We start from the raw sequence: 23,815 nt of genomic DNA, 5'->3' as shown, positions 1-23,815 counted from the left end.
AGAGAAATCTATGTTAGAGAGTGTGAGGATGATTAGTTGAATGCCCCTAATTGCTCCTACTATTTGTCTTTGCATAGCTTGGATTGCTTGACTCCCTAATTACCTTGGTTATCATGAATGCATGTTGATCCCCATTCCCTAGTGTTTCATTTGTTTGGTTCTTGATTTAGAAAGTAGAATAGCGTTAACTTTCACCTTGGACTTCGACCTAGCTTAGGCGTTAATTAGAAATACTTGAACATAACCGTTCCTAGTGGTTCGACCCTTGACTTACCTCTATACTTGTATTTAGGTAGTTGAGTGATTATAAATTTGTTTGACCGTAGGGAGGATTAGTTCAACGACATAGTTTTCCCCACGTCAGATAATTAAGATATTTTAGAAACTTATAGAAGATTCTAATCAATCCTAATTAGTTTAGGAATAGGATTAAACCTTTGGACCCTCCTCATGATCATTGGGTCGTAGGTAAAATCCGGTTTGGGTCCAGTTTAGTATTTTGACCATAACTTCCTCATTATTCATCGGAATTGGGCTTATAATATATCGTTGGAAAGGTCTTTTCAAGCCCCATCCAACTTCACCATTATTGGATCTTTATCATGGACCAAAATAAACTGAATTGGACGTTTTCATAAAATAGAGTGGGTTTTCGAAAACAGAAAGAAGGATTTTAATAAAAACTAACCGCAACACTTGACTTTCAACCACTTTCACCTCATTCGATTATGGTTCGACGTGAAAAGCATTCATCACTGGGTTTGGTTTTGGGGAGACACAAATGGGTGTCTACACTTCCTATTAGTGTTCTAAATGATATTCAAAAAGGTTGTAAACAATTTCTTTGGAATTGTGTTAATAGATCTAGGTATATCCCTAGAACTAATTGGAAAGTGGTTTGTGATCCAATGGCTAAAGGTCGTCTAGGTATAAGAGATTTAAAAAGATGCAATCTTTCTTTTATGGCAAAATTAGGATGGAAGATCCTAACTGAACCCTCTAAACTTTGGGTGAAAATTCTAACTAGAAAATTCCTTAAATATAGTAACTTCATTGATTATAAACTGACAAAAAAAAAAAAGTGACTCTATTATTTGGAAAGATATTCTTGCTAGAAGAGATATTCTCAAATCTGGGATCATCATCAATATTGGAGATAGAGAGGACACATCTCTATGGTTTCACCATTTGATTGGTGATTGTCCTCTTTACCTCCTCCCAAACATCAAAATTCCAAACTCTAGAGGATATTGGTGTGTCTCTAATATCATTAGGAACAACAATTGGTATTTAAATGATGTTTTACACCTTATCCCTTCCCATATTTGTAGGCTTATTTTAGCTCATCCCCTTCCAAAACTCACCTAAGTTAAGGATAGATTAAAATGGACTCTTGATAAGCATGGTAGTTTCACTATTAAGTCTGCCTATAATTCCACTCTCCCCTCTTTTAATTTAAACACCACCTTCCTTTCCTCTTTTTCATGGAAAAATATGTGGAGAATTAAAGCTCCTTATAAATATATAAAATGTTGGCTTGGAATTTGGTTAGGGATATCTTACCTACTGGCAACACCCTTCAAAAGAAGATAAGATGCTTTGATCCAGTTTGTATTCGATGTGAAAATCCTTTAGAAGACTCTTTACATATCTTTAGGGACTGTCCTAACTCTACAGCCTTTTGGTCTTTGGTTTTTTGAAAAATTTAGTTACTTTTCCATTGATTTTCATAAGTTTTACAACTCTAATTTTCAAGAATTGCTGGCTTTAAATTTAAATGGTAGCTCTGATTGGAAAACTACTTTTTTAGTTGCTATTTGGCATATCTAGAAAACTAGGAATATTGCTATATTTGATCAAAAAAATGTTATTTATTCAATCAACCTTTAACAAACTCCTAGTGGATTACCTTTTCTGCCTTAAACTCAAACAGGGACACTCAGATCTGCCATCATCATCTACTGCCCCTGCTAGCAGAATCTGGGCACCACCACAAACTGGATACTTCAAGCTCAACACAGATGGATCATGGATGAGCTTTGATAGTGCAGGTGGGGAGGAGCTATTAGATGCTCTAAGGGGTTATGGCAGGATGGATTTGCCATCAACTTCAATGCTTTGTCTGCTGCCCATGCTGAGTTACTTGTTATAAGAGAGGGCTTACTTATTGCTTGGAAGAGAAAGATTCAGCTGCTTATTCTTAAAACGATGCATTAACTAAGATGCTTAAAAGCCCTAACAATTACAAGGATTCTGATCTTGGAAATGTAATTAGGGATGTGGCTTCCCTTTTGGAACGTGACTGGACTGTCACCATCTTCCATGCCAAGCGAACTGTCAACCATGTTGTTGATAGACTTGCTATGCTTGGTAGAACCAAGGTGAAGAAAGGAGATAAGGAGACTTACTACTATCCACCTGCAGAAATCTTCGAAGCTTATGCCAATGAAATCCCAGCTTACCATGCTTCAGTTTAGCTTCTCCAATGTGCTGCTGTCCTATAATTCCCTCTACATTACACGCCATATACAGGATATCTTTTGTCTATAATTGTAGAAACTTATAACCTATTTAGCACTACTTTCAGAACTTATGTATAGCTGTTTCAAGGTACGGATTGGCTGCTACTCGTGCGCCTTCCTGCCTTGCTTTTGGTTGAGCATCTAACTATGCTCTAATATAATATTATCCTATTTTGCGTTTAAAAAAAAAAAAAAAAAAAAAAAAAAAAAAAAAAAAAAAAAAGAGAGAGAGAGAGAAAAAAGTCACATTTTTCATTTACCATATTTAAAAAATAAAATAAAAGACACACTTAGTCGTAATCAATATCTTAGTCAAATTTAAATTATTCGGCTTGTTGACATATGATCTTAGCTGCTTTATATTGAATAAAAAAATCCCCCTTTTTTCATGATCAACATAATTGGTGGCAGACGAGAAACTAGCTAATAAGAACACAAACAAGGAAGAAGAGGTCATACAAGAACAATTAAATAGGTGCAAATTAAGCCTGCACAAATCATGTTGATAGTGTAATTCAAATAACTATGAAAGAGATGGAATTCTACAATACACATTTTAGTAAAGTGAACAAATTGCCAAGTTATCAACATCAAACATTATAAAATTGTTATTTTTGGATGAATGAGGATCTTATACAACTGTTAACTGATCTTATGATCTTTCAACATTCTCAATTTCTCATATCAATGACAGGGATGGATCAACTCCAATGTCTACCACCAAACCAAACTGACTTAAAGCCTGCGCGAACTACAAAACTTTTGGCACAAAGCCATGACTTCCTAAAATGAACAGAATACAAATAACAAATAACAAATAGTAAATCAATGGAATTTTCAATGAACCTGTTTTAAAGTAGTCTAATTGAAAAATACATCAGTTGTCCTCAAGGCTCAACATTTTGATTAGGATAGTATAAAACCACAAGCTTCGCCACTACAACCAAGCACATATGTTGCACAAATGTGTTCTCCAGCCCTTTTCCTTGTTTTCTAGAATGGTACCTTGTATTAATTTTTGCAATATCCAATCCAAGATGCATTAAGTACTCTTAAATCCACGACTTGAGAGTTTTGTATCTCAGACTACAAATATTCGACAATCAGTTCAGATACCTTGACTCTTTCTTGGTCCATCCAGAGATAAACAATGATAGGGTTTCCTAAGAATACTCTGTACAGCTTTAGAAGAGGAACCATCAGAGTGACCCTGGAAAGCCATTATGCAGTGCTTTCCAATTATCGACTTTTTTATGCATTTTACCTCATTAAGGCAATGAGAAACAGAGTCCATTCCATCTACAACCTGTTCAATAGAAGGGGAAAAGTCAGTATGGCATAGATACGCATGGCAACAACTTGAAGAAACTGGAACTCATCAACAAGATGGTAAAGAAAAAACAATGACAGCAAAATGACTTTCCCCAAAGAGTACAGTTCCTTATAAAAAAAATAAAAAAAATAAAATAAAAAAATAAAAAAAAAGGTCTACAAAATGTAGTAATTTAAAAAGATAAATAACTTGGAATTCAAACCTATTTTAAACATTAGCATGAGAAATGTAAAAAATACAATTTAAAATGCTGCTTCTAGGCTAATAGTCCATGATGCAATAGCAGCATGTAACTTTTAAAGTAGAGACTTCTTTGGTCAACTTCTTCGGGTAATCCCTAGCCCGAAATTTAGAAGTAAATTTAAACCTGGCGAGGTAACATGATATAAGGCTAAATAGGCTCTCTTTTTGGCAGGAAATAAGAATTGCATTAAAAAGTCACCAGAGGTGTCACTCATGTATGAGGGAGGGTTCAGGATAAAAAGGTTCATGCCTTAAAGCGACCTGTTGATCTACAATATTAAGTCAATTGATGCCCGGGCATTAAAACTAGGCTCCAACTATACAAACACTTAAATCCTTGACAAGTAGAAACTAAATCCAACAAAGGCATTTATTTCCATCTTTCCAAGTGCACCAACAAATTCATTATCTACACTTCGTCAAGCCAAGTTTGTTTCATACTTATTTTCCTTCGTCAAGCCAACCTTGTTTCATACTTATGTTTTGGGCAACATGTATGTCTAGTTGGATCCAGCTAATCCAAACAAGGTTAAAGATGAGTGCCAAAGAGAATAAGCCCTAAGGCAAAAGAGGAGAAGATGAATAACAGATTATTCTTCTTTAGCAAAGACTGCAACGAAGAAGGTTCCTTTTTTTACGAACATCCCATAACGATTAGTCACTCTTACTAAGACACCAAACCATCTCATCCTTCTTCCCTGAACTCTTGAACACAAAGTCATTTTAAAAGCCTTGAGACTAAATCTTCTTCCCAATAATTAGTAAATCTCAAAAGGTAGCATTCCAATGTTTCTACTTAAAATTCCATACCAACAACTTGGGGACATTGACCTTTTTAAATCTTAACAAATCTAGAAATTGAGCTTCTAGTGGTTCAACTCCACACCAAATGCCAAGCCAAAACAAAATTGTTGAAATACTTTCAGGTTTAAAACCAACCAAGGACATATTATATAATCCACCTGAAATGGATTTCTATTTTCCTACACCACAAGAAGAACTCTCAGGTCTCTTACACCATCCTAAGTTCTGAACACCGCAATGAGCTAAATGATCTTCCACAAAGCATTGTCTTCATTCCCAAAATCTAGACTCTAGAGCCTTTATTTTGAGAGCATCACACGTAAAGTGGATGAATCAGAATCATATATGGAATTAGCCCTGGTTATTGGACAGGGTAGTCCAATGGGCACCAGGGTTGGGCCAAATTAAAAGGGTTACGACCCTCAAATCATCTAACTGGACAGGGCTCATGTAGGGTCTCTTCTAAAAGGGGGTCATTAATGGGCTCTTGTAAACAGCCCTATTAAAATGAAAACAGATATAGGGTCATTAAAAGGGCCATTTAGATAAATTAAAAGTACCTTCTCCCTCCTACTTTTCCTCTCTCCTCTTTCTTAAATACAGATTTACAGTTCAAGTCTTTTGCTTCGCCGGAGATTTCTTCGTCATCATCGTCTCATCGATGTACCGAAAAATCCGTCGCCTGCTATTGCTTTACGCAACCTAAAATCCTTCTTCAACATTCCTTTCCTTATAATCTTTAAAAAATGATTTCTTTCTTCAAATTCTCAACTTCAAAAACTTAGATTTAGAAATTATTAACTCTCAAATCTACAATACGATATGATGAGTGTATATTTTTTCTATTAAAACGATTTGCAGAGAATCATGGAATTTTTTTTTTTTTTTGGAAACAATTATGGAACTTTATATTATAGAGAAAGAAATATTTGCTCTGTATACAACTTCTTGACCCATTAATGACCTGCTTTAATTTTACTTTAGATCCTGACCCGGCCCTGACCCTCTTGGCCCTGACCCAGCCCTGATCCTCTAAAAATTTCAAGTGACCCGCAAATGACCCGCCCCATTATTGACCCGCACTGACCCGCCCCAACCCTCCCAATAACCAGGCCTATAAGGAATAAACTATCAGAGGGTGAAAGTAAGATCATGGCGATTTATTCCTTGCATATAGAAGTGTTGTACAGAATCTAAACAGCAGAAAAGAATGGCTGGGACACTGTTAATTTGTGGACTGGCTAGATGAGGGCCCCTCTTCCCCTAAAACTCCACGAGAGATAGCTTTTTAGATCAAAACTATTATTACCATGTTCTTTTGTAATAATAAAACATTCTCTTGTACTTCGTATTAAGATTAGTATTAAGATTAGTAGATTAGTAGATATCTAGTTGACCTGCCCATGAGATGACAATTACAGCCAGAATTAGTGAGAATCTTGGTTCTTACATAATCTTTGCTACTACCTATTCTTTAAATCATACAAGGATACCTTCTGATTATTAACTTACCGAACTACCTCACACTTTGGCAACAAAAAATACTCTCAACTTTTCAATAATCAGAAATTTCAGAAGGGAGTAATTAAAAGCAAGATTAGATAATGCAGTCAAAATGATTTATTCATGCTTAATATGATTTATTCATGCTTAATATGTATCATACTTTAAATCGAAAAGCTAGTCAAAGTAGAGTTTTTGAATAGTGGAAAAATCAAAATGTATCACCCAAAAAAGAGCAAAGGTAAGATTACTTATCTTGTACAAAGCATACAAGACCATACAAATTATAAAGATAACAAGTTAAACCAAACATAAATAATTAGAGAAATCCGGACTAGAAAGATTAAGAACAAACCAAAACTTGAATAAATCAGATAAGAACACCTTGAATAAGGTGAAAAGAACAACAGCCTCACACCCACACCTTGTCCCGCTAAGAAGGAAATGTATCCTTATTGTGGTGTGGGCAAATGGACACACACAAAGAATATTAGACTGAAAGCTACAAGCACAACTCTCACATTACTGTCCTTCCTTTTCAGTGTTTCATATTTACCAATTTCCCCTCCCTACCTTCCTTACCCTATTTTCTCAAGCAAATTGCCTTTTAGGAAATTCTGCTTCGAAAAGTAAGCTTTTGAGGGTTACAAATGCCAAATGAAACAGAATATTAACTTATGAAAGCAGCAATCAGCAGAACATATGCCTTGATAAATAAACTGAAAATTAAAAAAAATTACCAGCAAAGAAACCCCAGAAATATCAACTGCCTTTAGCAAAACAAGCTCCGAAAGGCGTTCAGGCGTTGCTATAAGAAATTCAGGTTCACAACTCTTTAGGCTGCAGAAGGATAATTATCATGAGAAACCAAAGATCAACGAATTTATAAAGCTAAAATTGCAATACATGGCACTCAATCCAGAATCCAAGCACCTACGACTAGATTGGTTTTTCACATTGAGTCTCCTATTTCAAAAAAGTGTGATGATTGAGAGACCTCTTAAAGTAAAAAATAGTTTTATGTTAGTGGTCGTTACTCGTTAGAGGTTGACATAAGATTACACAGCAACAATTTCTAGGTAATATAAACCTTGGGAGTTATATGGTCATTCAACTTCTCAAAAATGAGAAAATTTTCCTCACCTAGTTCCCCCAAGATTATTTAAGCTTTCCACAAGAAGCACAGATATCTGTAGTCAACAAAACAGCTTATATATTTTCCAGGAAGTTACTTCCAGGTTATAGGATATAGATAAAATCCTAGCAAATATAACTGCCTACATCAAACCGATCAAATGGCATAAAAGCACAAGCGCCTATTGGCCAGATCCAGATGTTTACAGTTTTACACCAGTAACATCATAAATCAAGAAAAAGTTCCAATAAATTACACCAGTTCTCAACAGTTATGCATCTGACAGTGCATCAGTATATAACAAATGTAAAGTATACAGGTCATTTACCAACACATCAATTGACAACACAAGAGTATGAAATGCAAAAAGAATGGAGATTTCAGACACACCCTTGAACTTGATGCTCCACTGAAGTACCGGGATGTAAACTCACTGTGTGAATGCCGAAAGCTTTTAATGGCTTGCACAAAGAACGCACCTGAAAGAACACAAAAGAAATCAAAGTAAAGAAAACTTACAAGACCTTAAAGAAGACAATCTGTGCATCAGGAGAGAAGACTAAATTGTCTTCTTGTAGCCTGCAAGAACATTAATTTATATCCCATATACAAATTTGCAGTAGTAACTGCTTAGAATCTTAAACCTTCCAAATTGGAATACAAGATAAGAGCAACCATAGGTTCATGGTGTTTGGATATATAATTTTGCCACAAACAAAAGAGAACAGAAGCACGACAGAAATTAAAGAAACCACACAAAAGGCAGGCAATGAAATAAGAGATTGAAACTAAATTGGAAAAAGTGATTCACACACACACACACACATGCACAAAGTAGAAAATGATTGCAAGTACCCAAAAAATAAAAAAAGAGTGAATCTGGAAGAGGGAAGGCGGAAAACTACGCTTGTGAACAAAAACCCTATCATCTTGATTGCTTATAGAGGTGAAATCCTAGATCTGAAATGTGATAATTGAAGCATTTTCGAATAGATCAATAGTTCATATGAGACAATTACATTATCTACTGTACATTAGATAGTCAATTTGATCAAGTAAATCGCATTTTCAGCTATTCACACCCCAAAAAGCCAGCAATTCTAGATAGCCAACCAACTCTGCTAGTGATGGGATTGGTTCGTGAACAGCGGGTAACACTAAGCCTTACCATCAAAAAAAATTAACCAAAAGACTAGATCAAGAGTAATTAAATCAACTTTCCCAAGCTTGAGCACTGAAGTGTAATCCAGTGTGTGCTAAAACACAGCCATGATACTCAGATGTGTCATATACATGGGCTGCCTTTATTGGCTGGTGGTATGCTGATGCACTGAAGTCTTAATCTAAAAATCACCTAACATGACCAAATAAATCTTAGTTTCTTAAAACCACAAGGCCTATAAAGGTGCAAACGATCCTAAAATCTGAGGCATGAGGCACATGCACACACATTTGCAAACTCAAAGCACAACTAAATTGAGTATTTACATCATATTTCCTGCAAAAATATCAAAATATCAGTTTTCAATTGAAATTTTAGAGTTTCTTCTACTTCAATCGATAAGACAACAGGTCTAAATAAATACATATCATAGGGATGGATTTTAAAAATTAACGTCATTACCTCCATAAAAAAAAAAAAAAAAAAAAAAAAAAAAAAAAAAAAAAAACTAGAGTTCTAGACACCCCCTAAGGTACACTTTTAAAATTACAGTGCTAGCTTATGAGGCATAAATAGGTAGCTGCCACAAGACACATCAATTTCAAATGGCCATATTATTATACATGCTTTATCAAAACATGAAGATGGGATGCTTAGATTTGCATATAGGAACTTCATGAAAGGATAAGTAGAAATTGAGATATGCCCTTCAAAGTTGAGATCACATATATTGAAAATTCTCTATTTAACCCAATTATAACTACGAGAAACCCATCCTCTTCAGTCATTGCTAACTGCCAAGCATCACTTTCACCTTATCACACCTAGATTTCATCTTAAAGTATTCTGACTTAGAAGCTATTGATCCCATAAGAGTAGGAACATAGCTGATTAATCCATTCCTGACACCATTTTTTTTCTGTTTGGATCAATGCTCACCCATTTAAATGTTAAAAAGGGACTGCCTTCACCATATATCCACCCAGATCAAATACGAGGACGGAGTCTTATGAAAACCAACTAATCAAGTGTTGATGTGTCCCTTAGCATACATATATGCATGTGTTTCACCACGAAGACAATACCAGTATTATAGCCGACAATGACATCATCGCTGTTTGGATATATGAGTAAAAACAAAGCTGTAGATCACTAAAGACATGTTCCTTACAGAATGCATCCTTGAGAATTCAAAAAATCCATATTTAAATTTAAAAATTTTATGCCAAACTAACCTTATTCGCTTTCTCTTGTGATGGTACAAGATATAACAGGAACGGGTTGGAGAAGGATACCCCATCCTTCTCCTTCTGTGAAATGCTGTCAGCTGCAGTGGAGGCTATCCAGGCCATTTGCTGCACAGAAGGACTAGTTCCACTGTTTTCTAATATATCGGCACCTATGGAATAAGACTTCCAAAATTCAACTCCCCATGAATCAACAAACAAAGGTTTATCCTGTTCCTTATTCAGCACGCCATCACCAAGCAAAGAATCCCGTATAGAGTTCAAGCAAGAGCAAAGAAACTTAGACGGACAGCCAAAATTTCCTAAAGTACAATCATTGAAGTCTCCATCTCCTAGCTTTGCTTTCTTTTCCTTTTGATTTTTTAAGTTCACTTGATCACCACAAAGCATTTCTTTCTGTTGTTTTTTGGCTTCTTTCTTTAAGATTTCCTTGTTTTTTACATCTGGAAGCAGCCGTTTGTTTTTTCTGGTGCTAATAGTTTCTTTTCCATGTCTCTCGTTGAAAGGATCCTCAGGTGAGGGAAGACTATAGCACATGCCCTATAGAGTAGAAGATTAAAAATCAGAGATAAAGATGTAAAATGAGCAGGCTAATAGGCTATCCAAACAGTACATACATTCATCAAAAGAATGGTGTAGAGAGAATCAGTAACGCTTTATAATAATTACTAAACCCCAAATGTAAAGCACAAAGCTAAAATAAAAACAACAGTAAACAAAATACAAGAAGAATTAAAAGGTCAGACACTCCTCTTAAGGGGGGAGCAATGACTAAGAAGTAAAAATTTGAAAAATATAAAAAGAGGGAGAAGATAAAGCCATTTGATTTTCTAAGCATTGTGCCAACAAACTACTTAAGGAGCTAGTAATTCATAGGTAATTTCTTTTATATTACGAACGATAGAAATTAAATTTAAGAAGGCATAGTTGTTTATGGCAGCTTAAAATAGACAGACCTATAGTTTTCTATTATGGAGGAGAGCACAGCAACGTAAACAGAAGATTTTATTGTTATAAAGCAACTTGGTCTCTTTAGTATTTATATATTTCGTCAACATTTTTCCAAATTGGATGCATTGACAATCTGCTTGTACGAAGAACTTCCTTCAAGCCAAAACATTACAATGTAGCCATGTCATTAAGATGTCTACTCTACTATCAACGATATCTTCTTTCCCAGCCAACTTTGTTAATTCTACCTACTCTACTTTACAATGTAGATTATAAGTGTTTTTATGAATTAGATAAGCAATATTATACCAAAAATGATGACTCAAGTGCTCACACAAAAACATTCCTACCATAAAGTTATTCAACATATAGCTTCAAGCTACCAGGACTTGGAATAGCGATTTAGAACAATGCCTTCTTCAGTCTAATGTCTACGATGTCAACTTCTTGGAAGCAAATATCCATGTACATCATATTAGTTAGAAAGGATTGCATGTGAAACAAAGGAAACAAAGAAAAATGTAGCTTTTCTAAGACTTGAGTATATATTGGGTAGCTCTTTCATTTGCAAATTGATATAAAAATGATGAATTAATATCTGAACAATGGTCGTCAACTTTTTTTGCATTTACCCTGTCCTTGAAGTGTCATTGACTTGGCCCTATTCCAAACCCCCAAATTTCAACTCCAAGAAAAGAAAAAAAAAAAAGAAAATCAAAATCAAACGTGGGATATGGAGTCAATTTCACAATCATAGACTCACCATAACAGATGCACAAAAAAGCGAAATGATTGAAAAATCTATTGTACACCCAATTCAATGGAATTAGGATGGACAAATTTTAAGCTAAACTTAATTCATAGAGTTTCTTGTAAGCCATCCTACCAAAATATGTCTTTTTCCATTCAACTAGTCCTTATAAACCCAAAATTGAAACTAAGAATTTTCCTATGATTTTCTTCCTTCATGCTATCTACACGAAAAAAAAAAAAAAAGAAACCGGAATTTTTCCAAACCCCCCAACGATTATAATTGTTCCCTTATAAATTATCAGCAATCACCATATAATCTACGGAACCTCAAAAACATGATGATTTTCTCATTCACAGTGTAAAATTGCAGACTGCAATCATCACAAAAACAATTAATTGAGCACTGCAGTACTACATAGATTTCAAAATAACAAATGATATTTAATTTTGACCATTAATTAGTTAAAACTTGTGCTAAAAGATGCAAATTCACAACATTACAAAACTAAACTATAAACACAACCTTACAAAATTAAACTATAAACACAACATTACAAATTTAAACACCCAATAATAAAATGTAAATTCAACAATACAAAATTAATCAAATTAACAATTCCTGAGTTATGTTAAAAGATGTAAATTCACAACAACACAAAATTAAATTAAAAACACCCAATAAAAAGAACTTCTTAACAACAGCAAATAAACGAAAATTAAATGAAATAGAATAAAGAAAAGCAGTAAACCTGGCAATTGCGGCGTTTGCCAGATTGGCGACGCTTCTTGGCGGCAATAAGAGCAGCAACGCGAGAAGAGACGGCAGAAGGATCCTTAGCAAGTTTCTTACGATTGGCTTTATTCTTCTTCTTGATTCTTGCATCGTCGCCTTTCGCCATTGTTGAGGAAATGAGGAGATAGAGAGAGGCAGCCAAAAGCAAGAAGCAAGGAGGGGTTTTCGAACTAAGCAGCCTGAGGTTTAGGCCTAGTACTGTCAAAACGGTTTGACAGTTCGGGTTCGTTTCAATTTGAAATCGGTTCGGTATTAAATCTGGTCGGTTTAAAATCGGTTTAAGTGTCTCGCGGGTCGGTTTCAGTTTGGTTAAAATAATTATTGGTTCGATTCAGTTTCGGTTTATTCTTGAGCGGTTTTAATTCGATTCGGGTTGTAAACAGTCCATGTAGTAAACGGTTCGGTGCAGATGGGTCGTAGTTTGTTAACGGTTTGGTATAAACGATTTTTATCCCGGTTCAAACAGTTTCGGTTCAGTTTATAACTAGTTCGGTTCTTTTTCGGTTCTGTTTATAACTAGTTCGGTTCTTCTACGGTTTAACGTTATTCGGATCGGTTCCATTTTGAGTTTACTAAATTACGGTTCGAGTCGGTTTTCGGTTTCAAAAGATCGATTGTTTATCGAGTCTTTTGGATTCGAGCAGTTAAATAGTTTGAAATTTGATAGTACTTGCTAGCCATTTGTTGGTTAACAAGTTTTATATTAAGTAGAGACTTCATCATTTCATAAATAGGCATCATATTATATACAAATTCTCATTGATTTCATAAATACATATCATGTTCTGTTTCAAGTTTAGCCATACTGATCTTACTAGTTTGTAGCCGATTCATTTATAAGAGGTCTGGTTCATAAAACGATTCGGTTTGCAAGCGGTTCGGTTTATAAACAGTTCAGTTTATATACAGTTTGGTGCAAACGGGTCGTGGGTTGTTAACGGCTCGGTGTAAACGGTTTTTATCCCGGTTCAAACGGTTCGGGTTGAAAGCGGTTTCGGGTTAGAAACAATTCGGTTCTTTTTCGGTTCGGTTGATTTCGGTTCGGTTTGATTTCATTTCGGTTTAAAACTGGTTCGGTTCATTAAAGGGTTTGGTTCTTATACGGTGTGACGTTATTCGGATCGGTTCGGTTCAGGTTCATTCACATACAGTTCGGGTCGGTTTTCGGTTTTTAAAACGGTTTTCAATCGGTTCGGTTCTCATTTGGGTCGGTTTGTTTCGGGCAGTTAAATGATTTCGGTTTGAAATTTGACAGCACTATTTAGGCCTACACAAAGTACAGTATTCCGTGTTGGTGCCTTATTGGTGTCAAAAACGAACTCAACCAACTCGATCTGACCGAAACAATAGGTAATTTAAATTTCAACTTATATGGACCCAATAATTTAATAGTGACTTAATTTAAAATAAATCTGACCTGACGTGACCTCATCAGGTTGTATGATACTTGAAGAGTTTTTCCCACCATTTACGATAGACAACATGGGTGAGCAAAAATTCCGGGTACCCGAAATTGAAACCAGAACCGATTAGAAACCGGCAGGTTTGGAATCGGTATTGGGCCCGGTGGTTCCAATTTCGAGTAATAAATCATGGACCTAGTTGCAACCGGTTCCAATTCCAATTCTCAATTTTTTGAAATCGGAACCAGTTGGGTACCCGGATACCCAACATATATTGAACTATATATATTTTTTTAAAAAATAAACAAAACAAAACAAAAATATGTTGAATGTATCTAGTTAGTAAAATAAAAAAGAGATTATTAATATTTAACATAAATAAAATAGTTTAATGCATATAAAATATATAAGTATTAAACGTTAAACATGAAAATAAACCAAAAATTTATAATTTGTAATACTTCCTCTATTTTTTTTATATCATCAGTTTGATCGGCACATTTGCCGACACGATACTTTGACCATTAATATCTTTAATTGTGTATTAGTAAAAATTGTAACAAAATTATATTATGAAACTAGACATTATGACAAATCTAATGATATATAATAAAATGACATTTATATATTTTTTAGAGGTGAAAAAATTAAGTCAACTATGGTATGTGAATAGTGAAGTTGTCAAAGTGATGCATATAAAAAAACGGAGGGAGTAATATTTTAAAGCGTGTATATAAGTGGGTACCCAGGAACCGGAACTTGGTTTGCTCACCCCTAATATTATCAATGATAGGAGATGAGGAAATAACTCTTTATTGAAATAATGGACAAATGGTTATCTAGTTACTCCCTCTGTTTCGTAATAGTTGCAATAGTAGGCATCGCACAAAATTTTAGAAAATTTATAGGGTAGGTTGAGGAGAGATACAATAAAAAAAATAGTGTGGGAGAGATACAATAAAAAAAAATACTATAACTGGGGTTAGTAGGAGATAGAAACAATAAATACATCGTGTTTTGGATAATCAATGTGGACTAGAGAAAGTCCTTAGTCAATTGGGCTGAAGAGAATTCGGTCCAAAAAGATGCTAGGTTGAGGATTCCTACAGGATAAAGCATGTAAACTAATGTTGAGGGTTTTGCCAAGGAAAGTCTCTTTGATTAAGTCAGTACGTGATTATACGAGAGAGATTAAAGGGTATTAAATGCTATGCCAGATATTTAATGCTTGAGGTTTATATTAGCTTAGATACATGATATACGAGAGAGATTAAAGGGTATTAAATGCTATGCAAGATATTTAATGCTTGACGTTTATATTAGCTTAAATACATGATGAATCACATTTATATAGGATTAATAGGCATGTTTATGTTACTTTTACAGTTGCTTCTCAGGTTTTGGGAAATTCTAAATGGTAGCCTTTAAGATTTAGAAATTCTATATGGTAGACAAACTATTTTCCAATTTTATGAAGTGGCACCCTAGTTTTGCAAAATGAAGCATAGTGACCTTTTTTTTTTTTTTTTTTTTTTTTTTTTTTTTTTTTTGTTTTATGACTAACCTTTTATGATAAAATTGGTTAACCTTTGATATTTTTTATATTAAAAAATTATTTTATAAACAATAATAATAAAAAAAAAACCCCCCAACCAATCTAGATCATCAAGTAACCAAATTTGTTATTATTAAAGAATTATACTACGAAGAATATGAGTAGGGAGAAATAAAACAAATAATAAAAGACCTAGGGTATATGTTCACCAATAAACAATATTCCAGGGTAAAACATACTCCCTCCGTTTTTAAATACTTGCTCCATTTCTCCACGCGCGGTGTTTTGGGTGTTTTTGTCCCTTGGGAGAGTTACAACTCGAAGATTGGTCCGGAGGGCTTCTGTACCTGCAAAATCAACGAAGACACCGTTTGGGAGGTGCTCCGCCTCCAACGCTCAAGTTAGTAACTTGAAGGAGAGTAAAAAAGTGCGGAATTTAAGGTGGGGATCTGCTTGGATTCCAAGCTCAGGTGTTCTCTGATGAGAGAGAAAATAGGGTGTAATAAATGTTTGGTGAATTTCTGAATGTCCCCCATTTTGGGGGAATATCTCCCTATTTATAGGGTCCTTGGGAAAAGTGCCCTTTCCTAGGTTATTTTAACCTAGGATTGATGGGCTGCGCCGCCAAATAGCGGATTCTTGGGAATTGGGCCCTTGAAGGCCGCAATTCTGAGAGAGTATCTGGAGAGGCCACGTGTCAGCTGGAGATTGGCCAAAGATGACCTGCCAGCCTCTGACACGTGGCACCTCCTCATTGGTCCACTTGTCAAGGATGAAAAATGCCCCAAACATTTGCCCCTCACAGGTGCCACGTGGCAGGCCACGTGGTACCTGTGACACGCGTCACCCCATGAAGGGTGAACAGTAAAAAACGGCTATTTTGACAGTGATGACTGTACTTCACGCCGTTTCACCCCTTATAAATAGGGATTTACCCCCCCTCTCCTCTTTACTTTTACATATTTGACTTTTCTAGAGAGAGAAAGAGAGTTTTTAGAGAGAAGTGCTCTAATCCCGGTTGCGTTTAAGCAAATTCAAGATTTCCGTGTGCTCTTTCGAAGTCACCCGGTCACCGGTTGCTTTGCTGTTTTCAGATTTTTCAGAACTCAAAGTAAGGTAACCATCCGTTTCCTTCTTTTAGTTTTCTCCTTTTTTCTTTTCTTTTTCTTGAGCCTGTATACATCGAATTCCGGCTGTATACATTGATTTTTTCAAAAATAAAATGAACTCTCCATTTGCACACACAGCACTACCTAGGACACTCAGTCGGTCACCAGGGACGGCTGAGTCTAGAACCGGGGGTGACTTGTCTGGAGTTTCTGGAGTGCTTTGCTCATCTCCGGCTTCTTCCCTCTCTGTGTCTGTGCAGGACACAATGGCCAGAACCAAACAAACGGCTACCAAGCCCAGAAGGCGGCGCACTAGGGAAGTGCCCGTAAGTGAAGTAGTGAGGGAGGAAGATTACGAGGCGGCTGAGCAAAGTAACTCAGCTGAGGACACCCCGTCTACCTCTAGCAGCAGCAACTCAGGGGGAGACGGTGAGGAGACCGCCTCCTCCCCAGACCAAAATAACTCAGCTGAAGAAGCAGCTGAGGAGCAAGAAGGATCCAGGGATGAGAAAGAGAACCTTGCTGAGGCTTATCGCCAAACAGCAAAGAAAGAAGCAAACCCGGATCCTACCAAGACCCGGATGAAACCTGGGGATAGAGCCCTTCTTGAAAGCGGCTTCGAGGCTTTCAAACAACAACACCCCTTTGGGGAAGACTGGGACATCATCGTCCCTCCGGCTAATGCTGTTCTTGCCTGGGGGGATGATATTGAAAATGCAGACAACTACTTCGTCTGCTACGAGGCGGTGATAGAAGCCGGCCTCCGCTTTCCCCTTCACAGAGGCATCCGGAAGATCCTGAAGGGATATGACCTGGGAGTATGGCAACTTACGCCTAATTCTTGGGTCAACATCTTGAGCTACATCGCCGCCTGCGAGCTCCAGGATATTGAGCCGAGCTTCACTGCCTTCGCCCACATGCACTATCTCAAAAGTGCCCCAGGCGGATATGGAGCGTGGTACACTATCTCCACGCTCCCGGGGTACTTGATGACTTTGGAAAAAGTGTCCAAGTGGGGAGGCTGGAAAGACAAGTGGTACTTGGTTTCCTCCCCACAAATAAGAATAAATAGGATTCTCCGGCGCTACAACAAGGAGCCGGCTTTGGTGGGTCAAAAATGCGTTCGCCCAGCCCTAACTGCCAATGCCCGGGAGCAAATAATAGAGCCGGAGTTTTTCAAAACAACAACTGAGCCCTTGGGGGATGGGACTCACATAGTTGTTCCAAAGAATTGGATCCCCCACCCGGATTTCTTTGCGGATGAGAGGTTCTTGTCTGCCTGTGGGTTGAGCCCTATGTTTCCAAATGGTAGATACACTCACACACCCGGCGGTCTTCCGCCTGTATTTTAATTTTATTGCTTTTGAACTTGTTTTTGTTCTAACACTTTATGCTCTATTTGCAGAGGAAGCAAGGAGAATGATCGACCCGGCTAAGACCCCCCAGAAATCTGCGGCTCTGCTCCGCAAAGAGAACATCCTGGCCAAGAAGGCCAGCATTGAGGCCAAGGAGGCCAAGAAAGGAGGGGTAAGATACTTCAACTTTACTTGAAATTTTTCCAAGTTTTTCTGATTCCGGATGACTGATGTTTTCTTTATATTTTTGCAGACTTCAACCGGCATTCTTCCCCGCTCAATGACAAAGGTCTTAAAAAGACCTGGGGATGAGAATCTTCAAAAGCCGGCTGCTAAGACCGGGAGGAGGGCCACCTCAACATCCTCTGGCGTTAATGCCAAAGGATTTCCAACAACCGGGGGTAAAGGCCCCGAAGCCATGGCTACTCTGAGTGAAAACTCAGAGAGGTCACGAAAAAAGCCGGATGCTCATGAAGCATCGAAGGATGGCGAGCCATCCAAGGCTGCAGGTGGTGCTGCAGCCGCAGGGGAGGAGCTGGCGAAGGCCGACTCAAAAGGTAAGATTGAAATTCCTTGGCCGCTTGACTTTATGCGCGTCAAGACTATGACCGACCCTTCCGGGGGTTCTGTGAGTAGCCGGCAAAGAATGAATGCCAAATATGCTGCCAGTCTCTCACCAAGTCCTTCTTATGCTGCAGATGCTACTTCTGCCCCGGACCTGGCGGGGTTTGGAAAACGGATGGTGAGAACTCTCACCCAGACGGAGAAGAACTTCATACCCAACCGCCACGAGGTCGACTTCGACCTGATTCTGGGGCAGCTGGCGGAGGTAAGTGAAACTTGCCCCTTATCTTTTACGTTTCTTTTTACTTCACTTTGTCTTTCAAATTGCTAAGTGTTTAGTTTCCCGGATGACCTTGCTCAGGTTATGGTCCGGGTGGATGGACTCCGGTTGCCTTTCTGGAAGAAGCAAGAAGAAGTAACTGATGCCAAAAGAAGGGCTCAAGCTAATCTCAACTCTGCTGAATATGCCTATATAAATTTTGATGTTGAGATTAAAGCCCTCGAGTTGAAACAGGAGGAGCTGGTCAGGACTTTGACGGCTGCTAACGATGAAGCCAACAACAAAATCAAAGATCTGGAGCTTCAGCTGAAGACTGCCGGCTCCAACCTTAAGGCCTTAGAGGGAGCTGACCAAGAGAACGTTGCCCTCAGAGCAGACAAGTCCCGGCTGATTGCGGATCTTGCCACTCTGAAAGGTAAACATGCTGAGGAGCTCAAGGCTGAGCAGGACCGGCTCATCAAAGAGAATGAGCGGGACAATGAGATCCGCCTCCGTTATGCTTGGGGGCTTCTCTATCCTGAGGTAGACTTTGAAGTCTACAAGCTGAGGTACAACTACGCCACTAAGGTGTATGATGCCAAGGCTCTCCAGGATCCTGCTCCGGCTCGCTTCAAGGAATGGGCCTTGGAGAATGGTGCTGAGGTTTCGGACACAGAGGAGCCGGACCTTGACGAGATTATAAAGGAAGTGAACAAGGAAAATCAGCCTGAAGCGGTTGAGATTCCGGATGATGTTCCTTCAACAACTCCAGCCCAGCCGGAACAACCAGCAGCGTAGCTCCTCTCCTTTTTCAGCGGCAGTATGCCAACTTGCTTTTCCGGCCTGTGCGCCGAGTAATTGTGTAACTTTTTACTTTTTCTTTTGTGTCTCTGTATTCCGGATGTGTTATCCGGCTAACAATTATTCCTGGCCTTGAGCCAGTTCATTTTATGGAGTACACCGACCCAGTCGGTTTTCTTATACTTGCATAAATTTTCAATTTTTTTCAATTTTTCACTCTTGCATACATACTCAATATATACTTGTGAATTTGCCTAACAATTTGCCTAACTTATAAAAAGCATGCGGCAGGCACATATCCGGCTGTCTGTGCCCCTGGACGGCTGTGTGGTTGGTTTAATCCAAACAAAGAGAGGATTGATTGCCTTGGAAACTTCTCATACTTAAAAGAGTATGGGATGTTTGTAAGGCAATCAATCACAATAGTGATTGCCCCAAACCAAGTACACAGCCGGCCAAATAACAGGCATGCAACCTCTGCCCCAGTCGGTGTCAAACCGTCTGGGTATGCTTCATAGCCGTTACGCAAAAAGGGGTTTGCCCCAGAAGTACGCAACTTGAGGAAAATTTCTCTAAGTAAAAGACTTTCGATGTTTCTCCGGCTGATACTTGTAGATAGCCGGAAAATTTTCAACTAAAGATTACTTAGGAGAAATAATACGAACAGACAGCTATGAGTTGACTACTTTAGCCATTCAATTGTTGCCGCCTGCATGGGCTTATAGAACAAGCATGGTGGCTGTTCTCTGCGACGATTGCACCCGGAGGGGTGTCGCCGGACGCCTATAGCCATATTGGAATAGACGAATTTTGAGAAAATGGACAACCATCCGGCCCTTGGCCTCAGGTCTAGCTATTAGACCGGCTGCTAGCTGCTAAACGGTTTTGTGCTTAGCTTTAGGATCCGGCTGTTAGCCTCTTGTCACTATGGACTTTTTTGATTTCATATACTAAGTATCAAACTTAGTTTTTATCTGGCCATTGGCCTCAAGTTATTCACACGTTAAAATTACGACTGTACTTTTTCAACATTAGCATGGGTAAACCCAAATGGAAATAAAAAGACAATAAATGAAACAAAAGCATTTCTCATTAATACTTCTTGTTACAAAAAACTTACAATACTCAGAAGTAGTACTTTTTTAAGTTGTCTACATTCCAAGTTCTAGGCAGGCGTCTACCGTCTGGGGTTTCCAGGCGGTATGTGCCATCCCTAACTCCTTCATAGATCCGGTAGGGGCCTTCCCAGTTAGGAGTTAGCTTTCCAAGCTCATTGGCCCTACCGGTTGCCTCCATTTTCCGTAACACAAAATCGTCCACTTTCAAAGGGCGTTTGTGCACTCTTTTGTTGTAGGCTCTCGTCATTCTCAGACGGTAGATCTCATGTCGCAGGGCAGCATTGCCCCTGTGTTCCGGGAGGGAGTCCAATGCCAGCCGCATGGCCTCCCAATTTGCCTCTTCATCATAGAGCATCACTCTGAGCGTAGGCTCATAGTGTTCAATGGGTAAAACGGCTTCAGCCCCGTATACCATAAGAAACGGGGTTTCTCCGATTGACCCCTTAGCAGTTGTCCGGATGGCCCATAACACATGAATTAACTCTTCAGCCCATAGGCCACCGGCTCTTTCAATTTTCTTTTTGATTCCGTCTGAGATGAGTTTGTTGAATGCCTCAACTTGACCATTTGCTTGAGGACGGCCGACTGAGGCAAAATAACTTGAGATGCCCTGATCTCCCAACCAAGTCTTGAGCTGAGGCGTTTCAAACTGAGGGCCATTATCAAACACCATAGACATAGGTACCCCAAACCGGGTGATAATATTCTTCCATATGAAAGAGATGACATCCTTTGTCTTGATATTCTTAACTGCCTCCGCCTCCACCCATTTGGTGAAGTAATCCACAGCCACCAAAATATAGCGCTTTCCGCTTGGAGCAGGCGTATATGGACCCAATATGTCCATGCTCCATTTAGCAAACGGGACTGGGCTGTGGATTGCCGTCAGATCAGTAGCCGGGCGATGTATTAGCTTGCCAAACCTCTGGCATTTATCACATTTCTTCACAAATTCCTTGGCATCTGCCTCAAGGGTAGGCCAAAAATAATGCCGCCTGGCTCTGACGGCTAGGGACTTGCCGCCTATATGGGAGGCGCAAAATCCCGCATGCAGCTCTTCGAGTACTTCCTTCCCCTTTTCCGGGGTAACACATTTCAACAAGGGCTTGAGAAAACCAGCCTTGAAGAGTTCTCCGTTTCTCAACTCGAAGTTTGCTGCTCTCTTTTTCATGACGGCTGCTTCCTGAGGTGAATCAGGGAGCGTGCCGTCTGCAAGGTACGCCCGGATGCCATCCATCCAAGTAGAACTTCGATCCAGAATTCCAATGGGCTCTTCATAAATACTTCGTTTTTCCAGAACTTCCCAAAAGACTGACCGAGGCGTATCATGGCAGGCGGATGATGCCAATTTAGATAGTGCATCCGCCGGGTGGTTATCTGACCGGGGCACTTGATTCAATCTGAACTCCTCAAGTGTCCCAGCCTCATCTTTGACAGCCTGAAGATATTTGATCATTGCCGGATGGGTCGCTTCATAAGTGCCCTCATACTGGCTAACAACCAACTGAGAATCAGAGTGGGCGTCAATCTTTGTTGCCCCTGCTGCCTTACACATGCGGATTCCGGCTAGCAGGGCTTCATACTCCGCCTCATTATTCGAGGCCTAAAACTTGAACCGTAGTGCATACTCATATCTATCTCCTTCTGGAGATTCACAAACTATGCCTGCACCACAGCCGTTCTTTGTAGAGCTCCCGTCTACATACACCTTCCAAACCTGATCAACATTATCCGGGAGGACCGGATGAGTCATTTCAACAATGAAGTCGGCAAACGCCTGACCTTTCACTGCTTTCCTTGGTTCGAAGGATATCTCAAGACTTTGCATTTCAATAGCCCATTTCAGCATTCTGCCGGATGACTCCAAAGTGGACATTGGCCGCTTGAGGGGATGGTCGATGTAGATTACCACCGGATGCGCCAGAAAGTATGGCTTCAACTTTTTGAAGGCCATATATAGAGCAAGACCGAATTTTTCCACCATGGGGTATCGGAGTTCAGCATTTTTTAACACATGACTGATGAAATATACCGGGAGCTGCGTACCGTCTCGTTCAGCAAGGAGAACGGCACTGAGAGCATGGTCTGAGACGGCTAGGTACATGTACAACTTCTCTCTTGGCAAAGGACTAACAAGCCTTGGCAAAGAGTGCAAGTGTTCTTTCAACTTCTGAAATGCCGCCTCAGCATCATCCCCCCATTCAAATCTAGTCTTCTTCCTGATTGCTTGGAAGAAGTAAAGGCATTTCTCACCTGACCGGCTGAGGAACCTCCCCAAGGCGGCCAAGCAACCGGTGAGTCTCCGAACTTCCTTGACAGTGCGGGGTGACTTCATGTCAATTACCGCCTGTATCTTCTCAGGGTTAGCCTCTATCCCCCTTTGATCAATCAGGAATCCGAGAAACTTCCTAGACTCAACACCAAAGACGCATTTCTTAGGATTTAACATAACCTTATGCCGCCTGAGTGTGGTGAAGGTTTCTCGGAGATCAGCAAGATGATCCGCCTGCTGCTTGGATTTGACTATCATGTCATCAATATACGCCTCTACATTCCTCCCAATTTGATTAATGAAGACTGTATTAATCATCCGTTGGAATGTAGCCGGCACATTCTTCAAGCCAAACGGCAGAATAACCCCTGATAAGTGACGAAGGCCGTCTTTTCTTGATCTTTTTTCTACAGAGGTATCTGATGGAAGCCGGAATAGGCATCCATAAAACTCATCAAGGCATGACCGGCTGTTGAATTGACCAAACTGTCAATTTTTGGAAGTGGATAGCTATCCTTTGGGCATGCCTTGTTGAGATCCGTGTAATCTACACACATCCGCCAGGTACCATTCGGCTTCTTTACAAGCACAACATTTGCCACCCAGTCGGGGAAATTACAAGGCCGAATGAACCTGGCATCCAACAGCTTTTTTACTTCGGCAGCTGCCGCCTGACTTCTTTCCTCACCGTGGTTTCTCTTCTTTTGCCGGATGGGCTTCATTTTTGGATCCACGGCGAGTTTGTGGACAACAAGATCCGGGCTGATGCCTGACATCTCTTCCACTTCAAAGGCAAACACATCTTTAATTCTTTCAGCAGGAGGTGCAAGTCTGCACTTAGAACAGCGTTAGCAACCGTCCCAACCTTAACAGTTCGCTCTGGACGGCTGTCGTCCAGAACGAGATCAATACTCTCACCAGCCGGTTGGGGAC

At 39.2% G+C, this 23,815-nt stretch overlaps 1 protein-coding gene across 1 annotated transcript; it reads right to left on the bottom strand.

Annotated features, from left to right (window-relative positions):
• Positions 1-3,185: 3,185 nt before the first annotated feature.
• LOC145605600 (uncharacterized) lies at positions 3,186-12,602 on the bottom strand. Its single transcript, XM_081661674.1, has 5 exons — positions 12,403-12,602; positions 9,938-10,489; positions 7,931-8,019; positions 7,146-7,245; positions 3,186-3,828 (listed from the first exon to the last, which is right to left on the bottom strand). The coding sequence occupies exons 1-5, from the start codon at positions 12,550-12,552 to the stop codon at positions 3,631-3,633; spliced, it is 1,089 nt and encodes a 362-aa protein (XP_081517800.1). The 5' UTR covers positions 12,553-12,602; the 3' UTR covers positions 3,186-3,630.
• Positions 12,603-23,815: the final 11,213 nt, after the last annotated feature.

Source organism: Chenopodium album, chromosome 22 (genome assembly GCF_948465745.1).
Source record: "Chenopodium album chromosome 22, dcCheAlbu1.1, whole genome shotgun sequence".
Lineage (NCBI taxonomy): Eukaryota > Viridiplantae > Streptophyta > Magnoliopsida > Caryophyllales > Amaranthaceae > Chenopodium > Chenopodium album.
This window is presented reverse-complemented; position numbering and strand designations above follow the sequence as displayed.

What these genes read in the sequence shown, in the direction of transcription:
- LOC145605600 (XM_081661674.1), bottom strand. Translation starts at nt 12,552, where the DNA reads ATGGCGAAAGGCGACGATGCAAGAATCAAGAAGAAGAATAAAGCCAAT. An exon ending in GCAAACGCCGCAATTGCCAG is followed by an intron (nt 10,490 to 12,402) that starts GTTTACTGCTTT and finishes TCTACTCTATAG; the next exon opens with GGCATGTGCTATAGTCTTCC. An exon ending in CACAAGAGAAAGCGAATAAG is followed by an intron (nt 8,020 to 9,937) that starts GTTAGTTTGGCA and finishes GTGTTCTTTCAG; the next exon opens with GTGCGTTCTTTGTGCAAGCC.